Genomic DNA, 14,991 nt, shown 5'->3' with positions numbered 1-14,991 from the left:
ACGCCCATTGGCTTCAGTGCGTAACGCTATACATATATATTTTTCATATTTTTCAACCACTCTTCAGAAAATGAGCTTTTCTAATCTTGTTTAGAAGCAGCTCTAGTGACTACAAAATGTTTATATTGAAGGGTTAACATTGTTGGTGTTCCAGATCATACATTTATTTCAGAAGTATAGTATTAGAGATTGTCCTCTTAATCAGGATGTTTGTACCTCATTAGTAGACAGGTCCACAGTGTTTTTCGACTTGCACAAATAATCTCGGTGTTTTTATTTATTTATTTATTTTTTGTGAGCCAACTGAATGTGTTGTTGAACCTTTGAACTGATTTAACTTTCAATGTATTCTTTGCTTCTGATCCACTGACCAGAGTGAGATGAGATGGAGAAATCTAAGCTAGCCAACAGTAGAGAAGTCTGTGCCAATCATATCTAACACAAGCCTTAAAGAACACAATCATAAAGAGCCATAGTGATCAAACATGTTACTCTAAAATGTTGGCTATTTTGAGCGCAACCAAAAAATAAATATAAAAAAATGTCTAGCCTAACCCTTAGCTAGAACAGTTACTGTATGTCTGTTCCATGATTTTATTGGGTTTGAGTAAACTTTCTGTTCCATTAACAGCCCCCAAGGAATTTGTTGTTTTAAATATCTTCATACATTTTGCTAAATGTTCTATTTAATATGTGAAATAGGGTGCCTGACCATCAAGACATAGCCTTTGGGGCTTTGCAGCAAGGCAGTAACTGTTTGGACACCATGGGCCATTTTGCAGATGGTGTTGTAGGGGTCTATGAGTGCCACAACGCTGGCGGAAACCAGGTACTGTGCTGTACACAAACAGATTGTTTATGAATTAATGTATGCATGTATGTGTGTGTTTTTTATATATATATATTTTTTTTTTAAGTTGTAAAACTAACATAGTCATATAAATACGTAGTGTTGCCCAAAACATGAAATGGGAAACTTCAGCTGCTTAGGTTTTCATATAATGATGCCCTTCTTTATTATGAAAGGCTCGAAATTAAGTACAGTAGTCATTTGTTGTATGTTAGCCATCCTCTTTAATTGTATTACTTGTCTGTACTTAATGTCCTTCATGTGGACAACTTGCCCACGCTGCAGTCGGCAGCATTTCCAGCAGCTGTAATATTTTATACATTTTGGTTATTATGTTTCTGATTTGTCTTTGGTCATACATAATTTAATTTAATAATTTAAGGATCAGTCAAAGCATTTCAGAGGCTTAATAGCAACAAAAACTGCATCTCTCTTCCACCACAACATACAATAGCACCATATAGTCATTCTTAGTGTAGTAATTTGTCAGGTGAGAGCTAGTGAAATCAGAAACCTAGGTTCTTTAGAGGATGTGTGTTTACAACATTCAGAGTCTAAGGACACACAATTGGCCGCACAAACCATACTATATGGTACTATTCAATGCATCTTGCAGTCCTAGAAGGGCATGTCTCAAACACACCACTGCACTAGCAAAAGAGTTAAGATTGTTAAGATTCAAGAAAGCGCTAACTTTATCCACATGATACTCTGCCTCAGGGAAGTGTGATTAAATGTCATAGTAGAAACTGTATAGTTATTACCTATGTAGGTATGTTTTACAGTATTTATGCCATTTGGTAGCCTTCCTATTTAATTAAATCTGTGCATTCAAATATGTGTTTGAAATAACTCTTAAAAGTGTACATTTGTGATTTAAAGGCCACTTCTGTCCTGTTTCCTTCACAAGGTCACTGTTGTTGGTGAGCTGGCTGCTCCAGTCCTATCATGTCACTGTTCGGCAATGATGTTTTTAGCAGTTTAAATGGGTTTAAACACTGGTATACATTAGGAACATCTGCCGTGTCTGCTTTTTCTGTTTGTTGATAATCTGTGAAATGAGCCAGTAAAAGAAAGCCTGTCAGGGTCCCACCTGAGGGAATGTGCAATATTTTCTAAATATTTTTCCCTAGTTTGCATACCAGTCCAGGTTAATGTAGGTTTATTGTGATTTCAGAATCTAATGTGTTATCGACATGATCCACATACTGTTAAATGAAAACATCTCCTGAGCATGCTCTATAATACACTATGTATTCATAATACAGCTAAATCATTTTATATTTAACAATTCTTTTTTATCCCCTTCCTTTCAGGAATGGGCGTTGACTAAGGATAAGTCAGTTAAACACATGGACCTGTGCTTGACTGTTGTAGACAGAGTTGCAGGCTCTCAAATAAAACTGCAAGGATGTAGAGAGAATGACAGCAGACAGGTGGGTTCTACTTTAAGCATGCATACAAATTCACATTTTCTCTGTTTAGAAAGAAAATGATTGGCAATGTCTGATACAGCAGACCATAACATATATGTGTGCACTTCCACGAACTCCATACACTGGAACAAGACATCCCAGGAACTCTGTGTTGCAACTCAAGGAATCTGTCTAACATACTGTCACTGATATAAGAATCAACAGCATATAGTGATCAAAACCACTGGGCTAAAATCATTCCTATATTAAACAATCTAAAATAATTTTGAATTGAATTTCATCACATCACGCGTGAGTAGGCATATAAGCAGCGTGGATAGTGAAATGATGCACGAAACACTGCATTGTTTGTAATCAAACGTAACTGCGCCACTGCATCGTTCAGGTATGTTTTTTGCGTTCTCTGTTAGTGAAAAATTAGTTTCATTAAAGTGAATACACGTTCATTGAATACATACTGGGGTAGATTTTCAAAGGTGACTAAGGGTGTAACTCAGTAAAGTCTGAGCAATAACAGACATTCAAAAGGTTTTAAGTAAATTATCAAGCAGTATTTATGTACTACTATGGGGTACAGCATACCAAAAAGTTTTCATTCAAATTTAGTTGCACAATAACATAAATTTGTGTTATAAATTCTCTGTCTCTTGCATGGGGAAATAAAATACTGTACTATAAAAATTCAATAGTGTTCTAATGCAAGGTCTGGTGCTTTTTTTTTTAAATACATGGAGAGTATCATAAATGAAAAGGTGAAATATTTATGTAATAACAAAACAAAGTCGTCTCAATTAAGAGAACCAAATTCCATATTTTTTGTTTTTCTGAGGCTGCATCTGGCTACCTTTTGAGCAGAGCATTCGCCTTTCTCATCTGACACTTTTATTTTGACTGTAGTGGGTTTGTCAGCTCTCTTTCCTTCTGCAGCGGGAGAGACAGGCACTGCACTGTCTAAAACCTAGACGAAACACATCATTTCCCATTGATCTGCATACATTGTAATATCCAAATGTAATTTACAAAGATGGCTAGCTGACTAATGTCTAAATATTTGAAAATCACTTCCTTCTCTTGTCGTCTAACTCCGATGCGAACCTATGTGAGAGGCTGGGCGTCGCTACCGTGAATATTAAACTTAGAAATCGACGAACGTCATTCATCCATGTTATTTTAAAAAATCTTAGGACGTTTTGACTTTGCATCTTCACTTAATCAAAAACTGTGAGATTTGCATTGCAACAGAAACTAAGTAAGCCACAGATGCTTAAATGCAGTGGTACTCCTAAAATACTGTACTGTAATGTAATTTTAATTCAAAAGCCATTACACGTAACAGCGCACAGCAGTTAAACTAGGCACCCTCACGAGACGATCGCTTCTCAAGTATACTGTTGTAAAATAGTATCATATAACAAGCTGCTTACCCACAAGGACTTGTTTTGTCTCAGTGATTGAGCACCATTGACATCTGCATACTGTATTTAAACTGCTGATGGCACTCTTTTGCTAATTGTAATACGACAGAGTGGCCAATAACAGTGTAAATTATCAGGCTGGAGTCTTGATTTACATTTTTAAACCGGTGTTGTTTTCATTTTCATTTCATTCAAAGAACCACTTTCAGGGTGCGCAGCTTGAAGGCCGCTGTAATTACCAGCACCCTGTTTCCAAGCCGCAGCCTGTGAGCCAGCAGTCCTAGGGTTTTGCTGCTATTCTGTCAGGTCCACCTGGATTATTGGTGATCACGCACCTAGGTGGTTACCACCATCAAGGCCAGCTACACTCTGCAGTTTTGTTTTGGCCCTCTTCTCTTTCAGGACATTATCATAACAATGGTCATGAACCCTCAAGACACTAATTTAGTGTCTCTGGATGTATCAGCCACTGAGATTGTTCACCCTCTCAGTGAAAGAGAAGGGTTTTACTCCAGGTATTTCCTGGTCCCAAAACGGGATGGCAGTCTCAGACAGATCCTAGACCTCAGACATCTCAAGCTATACTTGAGAGTACGAAGGTTCAAGATGCTGACAATGCAACAACTATAGCAGTCAGTCAGGTTAGGTGACTGGTTCACTACAGTGGACGCTTACTTTCACATCCCTGTAAAGCCCGGCCACTGGACCGCGTACGAGTTCGACCTCTCTCTAGCTCCTCGCACTTTATCAAAGCGCATGGATGCTATACTTGCTCCTCGGAGACTCAAAGGCATCAGAGTGCTCAGTTACCTGGACGACTGGCTAATATGTGCTGTCACCGTCACAGGCAGTGTTGCACACAGGACTGGTCACCAGACCCCTCCCAACGACTGGGCTTCACAGGGAACCATTCAGTAGTCAGTTGACACTCTCTCAGAGGGTTGTTTATCGTGGCATAAGCCTCGATTCCGTACACATGATAGCCACTGTCGGATGATAGGATCCAGAGGCTAACTGTCTGCTGAGTTTTTCATTGAGGATATTGACCTTCCCGGGACTTCTGGGCCTAATGGCAGCAGCATCTCAGGTTCTCCCCTTAGGGCTCCTACATCACATGCTCACCTGTGCTTGGGCAGTGTCTCAGAGAGAGGTGGTGACCACAGACTCTTCCAGCCTAGGTTCCATTTAAGTCCTGGGGCAGTTAGCCACACACCTTAATTGGACTTCTGGTGTTAAATGCTGAGGTTCCTCAATGTAACCTTGCAGTGTATACACTGCATGAGGGCCTTCCCTCACTGTACTGTGGACCGTATGCCATGGACCTGCAATCGGTCTTTGGCCAGAATGCTTAAGGCAGTTTATCTTCCTTTTTAACACATCTACTGGTGCTGCAAGTCCTTCACTTGACAGCTTGGGTATTGTATCCCATTGCATAATTAGATTTCGAACCTGAAAGGGAAGTCGTCGTGTTTATCTCCTGGGGCGGAGACGACGCCTGACTCCAGTCAGGGCTCTTAAAGGAGCAGATAATTTGGGCTATAAGAGATATGTCCCATTCGGTAATTGTTACATTTCTATTTCAAGGAACCTGGGTTATGGTAATAACCTAGTGTTTTCTAGTTTCATAATTTTTTCTTATGATATGAAATACCACCACAACAATTCAAATCAAATCATAACACTGATGAAGGTGTTTACCAAAGTGTTTGTCAGATTGTCTTTCTTACACTTTTATCTCAGAATTTTGAATTGTGTTTGAAGTTACAGATGGAAAACATACAGCATAGGGGGATATATAAAATAGGAAATCCGGTAGTAGATATTCTTGTAGATCTTCATATCAATTGCCTCATGTCTTTGGAAGATCCTTGCTTCTAATTCTGAGGTTCCCAACCTGTAGTTTGAGGACCCCTTGTGGTTTGTCAGCAAACCCCAGGTGGACCTTGAAATGTAAATAAAAAAAACAATACAAATGCATCTACCCTTCCGAACCATTCATTCTCTTCTCAAAATGCAACCCAGTATATTAATGAACAACATCTGTGCACCCTAACAACATCTGAATAGCTGAAATTCAGAAATACTGTTCATGATAATCTGCAGCTACTATGTGTCTGATAACATATATACATGTGCTATTGCTTTCCTAATTGTTGTCTTTTGTGTTCACTATCTTGTTTTCTAGAAATGGGAACAGATTGAAAACAACTCCAAGCTGAGACATGTAGGAAGTAACCTCTGTTTGGACAGTCGAAATGCCAGGAATGGTGGTCTGACAGTAGAAGTTTGTATTCCATCACTGACTCAGCAGTGGAAATTCACACTGAATCTACAGCAGTAAAAAAAAAAAAAAAAAAAAAAAAAAAACCATAAATCAGTAAAAATCCAGCACATACTAAAGACAGTTATGAGGACATTATTTGATTTGAAAAAAAAAGATTACTCCATCCAACTATATACCTCAATGTTCCATCTTGTTCCAGTTGTGGAAGTGAGAACATGTAGTGAGTGTCTGATGCCAGTGGAATAAAGATCTTGTATTTATTTCACTGCATTCCCTATGGATATTACGTTGTCATCCTGTAGAATGTACAGACATTGCAATCCTGGTTCCCTCAAGATCGGTAGACTCTGCAGCAGCAGTGTATTTATGTAGTGTATGAACATGGTCCTGTCATTCAAGAGAAAACAACAAAGCAGCTGTCCTTAGGCGCCTTCATTTTACAGAAGAAAGCATAAATGCCATGTCATTTCTTTTCCAACCTGCTGGATATGAACTTGTTATATTTTCTATTATGTACACCTGAAATTTATCTTCTATTTCTAATAATAATTTGCATTGTCTGAAAGAATGGACGAAGTTGATGAAATGGCCTCACACACCAAATGGAACAGTAGCTGGAAAAGCAAGGACTTGATGCTGCTGAGCCTACTTTAGCGCTGGATGCTACTGATGTGATTCAGTATTTAACTGGTCCTTTTACCCTCTTCAAAATGCTCACTTCAAAATGTTTAAACGTGATTTCTTTTTCTTTTTTGGGTGAATTTCTTTTTTTTTTTTTTTTTTTAATATACAAGACAAAAAAAAAACAGCACATTGTCTCTTGGATTGTCATTCCATTTTTTTTCATATTCATAATAGAAGTGGTTGTGGTTTGATAATGCTACCTAGAATAAATAATAATAAAAAAAAATCTTAACTATTGATTTCATTTTTATTAGATACTCATGTCCTTTGACTGTATGTTTTGTATGGAAGTGACTTCCCAGTATCTTTCCTAATAGGTAGTCACTGTCTAGTTAAACAGTGCTTGAAGTGGCATATGCCAGATTTGCACTCTGTATTCAGTACCAGACTGCTACAACTTTGGCCCTGTTTTGTTCCTGTAAAAGAGAATATTATGTGGTTGCAAATTAATATTTTTAAATGCTCTCTATCATGATAGTTAGCACATGTCTGCATAAAACAGATATAAAACAAAAAATAATACAAATATTTATGTAAAACAGTGCCAGAGTTATTCAGTATAAAATTTCAAATGTCATTGTATTTTCACTTGAGATTTGAAAGAATAAAATGCAAGGTTACAGTGCAAAGTATACAAGCCTGTTGATGATACTGTGTAAGAAAAATCTAACTTCCTTGTTTTTTCAAGCCTAATCTTATCTTAGTTGAAACAGCAGTTTAGTATAGCATCTTAAAACAATGCAGACAGTTTGACGTCAATGTAAATCATTTTTTTTGGGGGGGGGGGGGGTTGGTATAACAAAGTGGTGTGGAACAGTGATTAGCTTCTATAAAACAAATAAAGTTGATAGTGAGTTGGACTACTGTACAAAGCTTGTAATTGTTCATTGTTTTATAGATATGGTGCAATTCCATCCGGGGGGGGGGTCACTTCAATAAATGCCTTTATACATAAAGCAGTGATTTTAATATGCTTCCGTGTTTTTAAATCCCTCTGCCCTAGTATGCAATTCTGTCACTATTTCTAGCCATTGAGTTTGTCTAGCTGGAGCCTCACAAATACACGTAGAAAATTGATTAGGTAATTTGAAATACATACATACATAAAAAATATCTGAAAGTACGAAAAGATTTAGCTTTCACACATGTACTGGGCCCTATTCACAAAGATACCACTCCTATAATAAATATATAAATAAAATAATCTTGATATTTATTAAATTGTTAAATAAATCTGTCAACATTTGCAAAATAATTTTATATTAAAATATTTTTAAATATGGCATCATGTTTTGTGAATAAGGCTCATTGTCTTTTTTGGTACACAGCTGTATTCTGTGATTCTCTCAGTCAAGTTCCATGGGGTACACGGCCCATACCGTTTTGAGATTCAGACTTCTTATTTGTTAAATTTAAATACACCAACCAAAATGTAACATCAACTTGACCTCTGGTACAACGTAGCTGCCAAACTTGATTTATCCATTTCCAGAAAATAGACACCACACCAGAAAAGTAGCTTTTGTTTAGTTTTAGGTTTCATTTGTGATTAGTCACTGGCTGGAAAATGACACAGCTGCACAAAGATAAATCAAGAAGCTCCTGCTTCTCTCCCTCTGGTGGTGGTGGAGACAGAGGCAGCTCCTGCTGCTCCTCCCCTTCTGGCTGTGAAGGTGGCAGGGGCTCCTCCCCTTCTGGCTGTGAAGGCGGCAGGGTATCCTCCCCTTCTGGCTGCGAAGGTGGGGGGAACCAGCTCCCTCTGCTGGTGGAGAAGGGCATAGCAGGTCTTGTTCTGCTGTGTGTGGTGGAGGCGGAACCAACAGACACTCTCCCCTTGCTGGTGGAGGTGGGATCAGCAAACAGTCCTCCCATAGCGGTGGAGGCGGAATCAGCACGTACTCTACTGGTGGAGGTGGGCTTCCCAGCTGATCTCCTGTGCCTGCTGTCGTTGCTGCAGCTGTTTCCTTCCCATCCTCTTCTTTTCTCCCATCCTCTATCCTTTTCCTCCACAAGTAATAATAAAAAATTAAAAAAACCGCTGTACCTTTTCTCTCTGGCCTGAGTCTAGGAGGTGCTGGGGATCCCCAGTTGACTCCATGTCTGACAGGATAACGGGGTGGTGACGTCAGGCCAGAATGCAGGAACAAAAACAAACAGGCAGTACTACAGGGAAAAAGGCACAGCGTGCACCATTTATTTAAACAAAATAAAAGATTCAAAACACAAAAAACATTTGCACACAGAGCAAAATAAATATTCAAACTCATTCTGCCTTTCCAACACCCCACCTGGAGTGCAGAGAGCTGCAGGTTTTTATGCAGGTGACCATCTCCTGATTAGCAACAAATTAATCACTTCATTAATTTGGGAGATGGCCACCTTCTGCCCAGGTTCTTTAATTACTCCTGGCAGAGGATGAGCTACCGACCTCCCCTCTGAAAGAACACGTTTAAATAAAAACAAAACAATAACAAACATACACGTGCTCCACGTTCTGTGACATAGACCCCCCCCCCCCCCCCCCCCCCCCCCCAAAAAAAAAAAAACACTCAACCTAAAATAAATCTAATTTAAGTTTTGTTCCAAAAATGAGTACAAATCGTGTGAATTTTGGGGAATTCAACGTCCGTGTATTTAGCTGCACAGGTTTATGTTTCCTGATTTCAACTCTTAGCTCTTTGGTACAAAAGTCAGATGAAGTAGTTGGATCATAAAAATCACATAAAGGTGACTGACTGGGTACCGGGTTTACAATACATGATTCAGTGCCTTGTATTTGCTGCTGTTGTACATTTCCAGTCCGATGTCTCTGATTCACGTCTTTCCTCTGGCTCAACTGTTGTTTATTTTTCGTGCAAGGAGGAGGTTGGCAGTTCTGCTGCCGCGTTGTACTTCCATCTGCTGTTGTCGGCCCACTTTTAAAACATTTACTTTTTTTTTTTTTTTTTAAGCATTTTCTGCTTCTTTTTGGGAATTTTCTAGCTGTCTTTTTGCTTTGAACAACCCAACTTGTGTTTTGATGGCATATTCGATATGCTGTAGGTTATGTACTTATTACCACAACTGGAAAAGTTAGCTTAATTCCACCGAGCGCTTTTATTTATTTATTTATTTATTTATTTATTTATTTATTTATTTATTATTTACCAGGCAGGTCTATTATAGAAAATTGTGGTGTGATCTAAGAGTTCGCACAGAGAATTACAGTTGGCTGATAGGCCTATCTGTTTGTTTGTTTTTTTTTTTTTTTTTTTTTTTTTAGAAGTATTTGTGATTATATACATTGTTAGTACACTGTTTGTTATAACCTTTATGAACAGCAGCTGTAAAAGAAATGCAACCCCCCCCCCACACTTCCCATAAATGGAACAATCTGTTGTTTTTACACCAAGTCCCATCGTCGTAGCTCTGATTTGATAATGTGTGTTTTGACTGACGGTACAACTTTGCCATGGTTTATTTTTGAACCACCCGGAGAACAGTTGTTTTTTTTTTTTTTTTCAATAATGGGCTTCCAAAAATAAAAATAATAATAATTGCTATGGGTGCTGTTGCATTCCTCGCACCGCCCCTGACGCCGGCCCTGCATACCAACACGGCTATGAATACAATAAATCATAATACAAACAAAAATATGACACGGGTGGAGGAGGAGACCCCATTCTAAAATTAAATAAACAAATAATTGTACAGGGCTCCTCGTCCTGTTACGGAGAGTATAAAAGGGTTAGAAATAGGATGATTGCTGTCATTACCAATAAGTCAATATGGAAAAAAGTAAAGAGCTATCTGAAGACCTTAGGCAGATAATTATTTATTACCATAAAGCTGGAGAAGGATACAAGAAGATTTCCAAGCACTTGGGTATAACTATTTTTTTTCTATTATCAAGAAGTACAAGACTTGTGTTACTGTCACATCACTCCCTCAGTCTGGAAGAAAGAAGGTTCTTTTGACAAGAACAGGTAGAAGAATTGGGAGGAAGGTTAATAACAATCCGAGATTGACTGCCAAAGATATTCAAAGTGAATTGGCTGCAGGTGGGACTGGGGTTTCCATTACAACCATAGGGTGACTATTGCATGGTGAAGTTCTCAATCATCGCAGGCCAAGAAAAAAGCCACTTAGGAAAATGTCACAAAGACAATTGCTTAAAGTTTGAAAAATGGCATTTGAATGATGGATATGAGTTCTGGGGAAAGGTTTTGTGAAGTGGTGAAACAAAAATGAAGCTATTTGGTCACACTGATAGTCATTGCGTTTGGAGAAAGTCTGGTGAGGCGTACAATGAAACGAACACCATACCTACTGTCAAGCATGGAGGTGATAATATCCTTCTATGGGGCTGTTTTTCCTCTAATGGCACAGGAAATGTAGTTCCAATACATGGTAAAATGGCTTCCATTGCACACCAAAAGATATTGGCCAATCATCTGAAACCCTCCGCTACAAAAATTGGTTTAAAGCGAAACTAAACATTCCAACACGACCATGACCCAAAGCACACATCAAAATCTACTTCAGAATGGTTAAAAAAGAATAAAAATCTAAGTTCTGAAATGGTTTAGTCAAAGTTCCGATTGAGAATCTTTAGTATTAGTTGAAGAAGGCCGTGCACAAGAGAAGTCCTTGAAATTTAAATGAACTAGAACAATTTTGCATTGAAGAATGGTAAAAAAATCACTAAAGAATCATTCCAAAAGCTGATTGACAAATATCCTAATTGTTCAAAAGAAGTAATTATTGCAAAATATGACACCTCAACTAGCTATTCATTTAATTTTCCTTGTCAGGGTATTTTTTTTAATTCGCATTTTTGGAGTTTTGCAAAACAAATTGCCAAAATAAATTATTGTAGACATCCATTTCTTGTAACTTTTTTTTTTTTTTACCTCATCCAAAACTTTTGCTACAGAAAATTTTTCCTATAATTTGTTTTCAAGTAATTTCTAGAAATTATAAATTTCCATTGGGGTATGTGAACTTTTGACCACAACTTTATATATGTGATTATATAGTTATTTCATACCTTTCTAAACAATACGATCTAAACCCACCCAGTTACGATGAATCAAAGGCAAGGCAACCCTGACTATGAAATTAGCAGCGCTCAGCACACACCACGCAAACTTCAAAATAATACATTAACATCTGAGAAATAGCTGGCATGTACGTTTAAATAAATACAACTTTGAGTTAGCTAGATGACACATATGAATTAATGCAGCTCATGGCCTCAGCTACTGTAATGCTAAGAAATAAATAATATGATATACACATTTGTGTTAAATCTGGAAAAACCAAAACATTTGTCTGGTTAAGAGTTAAGTTTATTGGTACTCATGTGTATAATAATTATAATGAAAATGTTATTTATTTGTGTAGACTTGAGTTTGAAATTCCAGAATGATCGATAGATTTGAGAGTTATTTCTGAATCATCAAAATTGCAAAATTACTGCCATGGGACAGGTCGTGGGGTTGAACCCATAAGGTATACACCACGTCTTAAAGAAGCTCCATTTGTACCTGTACTGGGAACGTGTGGTCACTGCTTTGGAATTTTTTTGGATGTCTTTAGCCCTATTAACAGACCCAGACCGCTGAAATGTTGAAATCGATCGTGTGGTCAAGACCCAAACAGGGCCAGTGACTTTGGCACTGGGTTGGAACAGGGATGGTACAAAAACGGCACCAGAACTGTACTGGTGTGGCAACCTCGGTCCTGGTTTGGTACCGGGATGGGAATGGAGTGGGTCTGTGACCTTGGTACCAGTATGGTATGGGTCCACCAGTTCCCAGTTACCGCTGGTGGCAACATATAGGGCCACTGTGAGAAAGCCTGCTTGTTAGAATGGACTAACAGCCTTTGCAATGGTGATGTTAAAAACTGTCACCAAAACAGTATCAAGATACTGTACTGAAAATTGCTTAAAGCCCAGCCCAGCAGTTGTCTTGCTGCACATGTGCTGAGCACGATGTTGTAGAAAGGCCTGTGCACAGATACAAGAGAAAATACTTTCTCAACAAAAAACAGCAATTAAACATAAACAATATAAAAACATCTTGTATGGTGTTGAAAGCAAAAAGTCAGCAGACCAGTGGTATTTGCTAGTCTTGCTACCAGTGCCCCTGTGCTGTATGCCCTTTTTAAGTGCATCTCAGTGACCCTACACTGTTTATTTGAGCAGGAGAAGTCACAGGACAGTGTTGAAATAGTTGGTGACTGCAGTAAGACAGTCACTCCGGAATCAACGAGCGGAGCCCCAGCTTCTCCGCGCCCTGGAGGGCATACAATACTTCCACCCATCTGGAGCAAGTGGGTGCTGATGCGGGCTGCCCCACGAAGACTGCAACTCCTCCACATAATCTGAGGAGGATCGGGAGGGGCTTACAGCACTGTGTAGTCGACACCGAGGTTTCAAAAACTGATTGGCGGACCTGGGTCTCCTCAGTTCACAAGGGCTCTCAAGGGCTGGTAGCTCATCCGCCAGTGGACCACTAGGAGCCATATATGTCTCAGACGGAGAGCAATCTAAACAGGAGTGGTCCTACGTTCCCCCTTCAAATTTGCCCTCCTCCATGGAGGCAGCCATGGACAACATGTTGTCCTGTTCCTCCTCAATCAGCTGAGACTGTGAGAGAGCAGGGACCAGTGCTGGAGTTGAGGGGGTCTCCAGTACCCCAAAAGCCAGAGTGGGTGCAGGGGGAGCTCCAACAATGACAACCGTGCTTGCTAGCTGTGCCATTTGTACCTATAAGGCTGACACGTCTGCATTGGGCGAGTGCCTGCGCTTCTTCACTTTCTCAATCTTGAGCTCCGGAGCTAGACACAGACCACAGACGACCCATGTGAGGGGCTCCTCAAGAGTGTCAGCAAAGGCTGTGGAGAGCCAGAGGAGGTGGAACGACCTTTAGCATGGTCTGCCCTCTTAGCCCTGGACCTCTTGTGAAAGCACACAACACATGCACAGAAGTGCTAAGTACCGTGGTGTACCGGGCACAGAGACACTGAGGAAGTGCATGGGGATGCACAGGAATGCTATACACAGGAGTGTTATGTGTGCCGGGGCTATGTACGGAGGAGCTGTGCACTAGGTTAATCCAGATGAGTGCACGGGGCACCAAGTACGAGGCACCGAGGCAAACAGGGGTGCTGAGTGTACCGGGGCTATGCACAGGAGTGTAATGCATAGGGCACGGATTACCGATGGATGTGTGGTGTACTATACACCTGAGTGCTGTGTACCACCGAAAAAAGGCCTAAAATGCTATGCACTGGGTTATTGTGCTATAAGCTGCCGAACCAGAGCTACAAGGCGTGGCACATTAAAAAATCTGTAGCCGGTTAGAAGACAGGAACAGTATTTTTTTTTTTTTTTGGGAAAGCGAAAAACAAACACAACTTGATTTGGTCCCACGCACGAACGCAGACCAGAAACCGAGACACAAAACAATTTGTGGAGGACAAAATCCAAAAATGGACGAAGCTGGAAACAGAAACCATGCAGCTGTGTGATTTAGATGACTGAAAAAAGAACTACTGTCGCATCCAAAGGAAAGGGCAAGCCAGCTTCCGAGGAGGAATAGCGGCTTGTCCGAAGAGAAAAAGATTCTCATGAAAAAGGAACTAGTGAAGACACGTCTGCTCAGGTTGGTGTGAGGAATCAAATGTTTGCTGTGTGACGTAGCGCCTTGTTCCAGAATGCAAGAGACACGTGGTCACATCGAGCCTATCAGGCAGCTTTTTAAATATGTGCTCAGGTCATGTGACACGAGGGTCATTTCTCGACTTGTAATGGTTGACATTTTGAGATTGAAAGGGAAATAATATTACTGAATCCCTCTGCTGTTCATACCAAGACATGAATCCACACATCTGTAGCACTGTTGTCCTGGCGTCGACTACAGAAGTTAGACTGACACCAGTGACTTTGTGTGTGTGTGCACCCCAGGCATTAAGTCTACACTGGCAATAATGTACTGCATTTCAGAGATAAAACTCGTCACAGAGCCACAGATAACTGAAGTCTCTGATGAATGGGGTGCGGATAAATGAGGTTCTACTATGTTTAGGCTACAATAAGCAGAGTTGGGGTAGCTGTAATAATATAACTTTTGTCAATAACAAGGTAATATAACGAGTTAGATTCTTTTTGAACCCCGATGTGCCAGACTGCTCTGATGTCGGTGCCTGAGCACCGATGACTCAATTTCTCTTCCGGGATGTCTTCCGGCAATAAATAGCTGTGGAGCAATCAAATCAGTCTTTCTGAGCTATGTATTTGAATAAGGCTAGGCATTAGGAACAAAAAAGAAAGTA

General features: G+C 39.8%; 1 protein-coding gene across 1 annotated transcript in view; it reads left to right on the top strand.

The window, feature by feature from the left end:
• Positions 1-6,062, top strand: part of LOC121316043 (polypeptide N-acetylgalactosaminyltransferase 2) — a 118,460-nt gene extending 112,398 nt beyond the window's left edge. Inside the window, exons 14-16 of the mRNA XM_041250745.1 lie at positions 703-829; positions 2,167-2,286; positions 5,887-6,062. Coding sequence (XP_041106679.1) covers positions 703-829; positions 2,167-2,286; positions 5,887-6,042 — 403 coding nt within the window. The 3' untranslated portion in view covers positions 6,043-6,062. The remainder of the gene's footprint in view (positions 1-702; positions 830-2,166; positions 2,287-5,886) is intronic.
• Positions 6,063-14,991: the final 8,929 nt, after the last annotated feature.

This window comes from Polyodon spathula, chromosome 5 (genome assembly GCF_017654505.1).
Source record: "Polyodon spathula isolate WHYD16114869_AA chromosome 5, ASM1765450v1, whole genome shotgun sequence".
Lineage (NCBI taxonomy): Eukaryota > Metazoa > Chordata > Actinopteri > Acipenseriformes > Polyodontidae > Polyodon > Polyodon spathula.
Note: the sequence above shows the minus strand (reverse complement) of the source record. Positions and strands in the feature narration are given on the sequence as shown.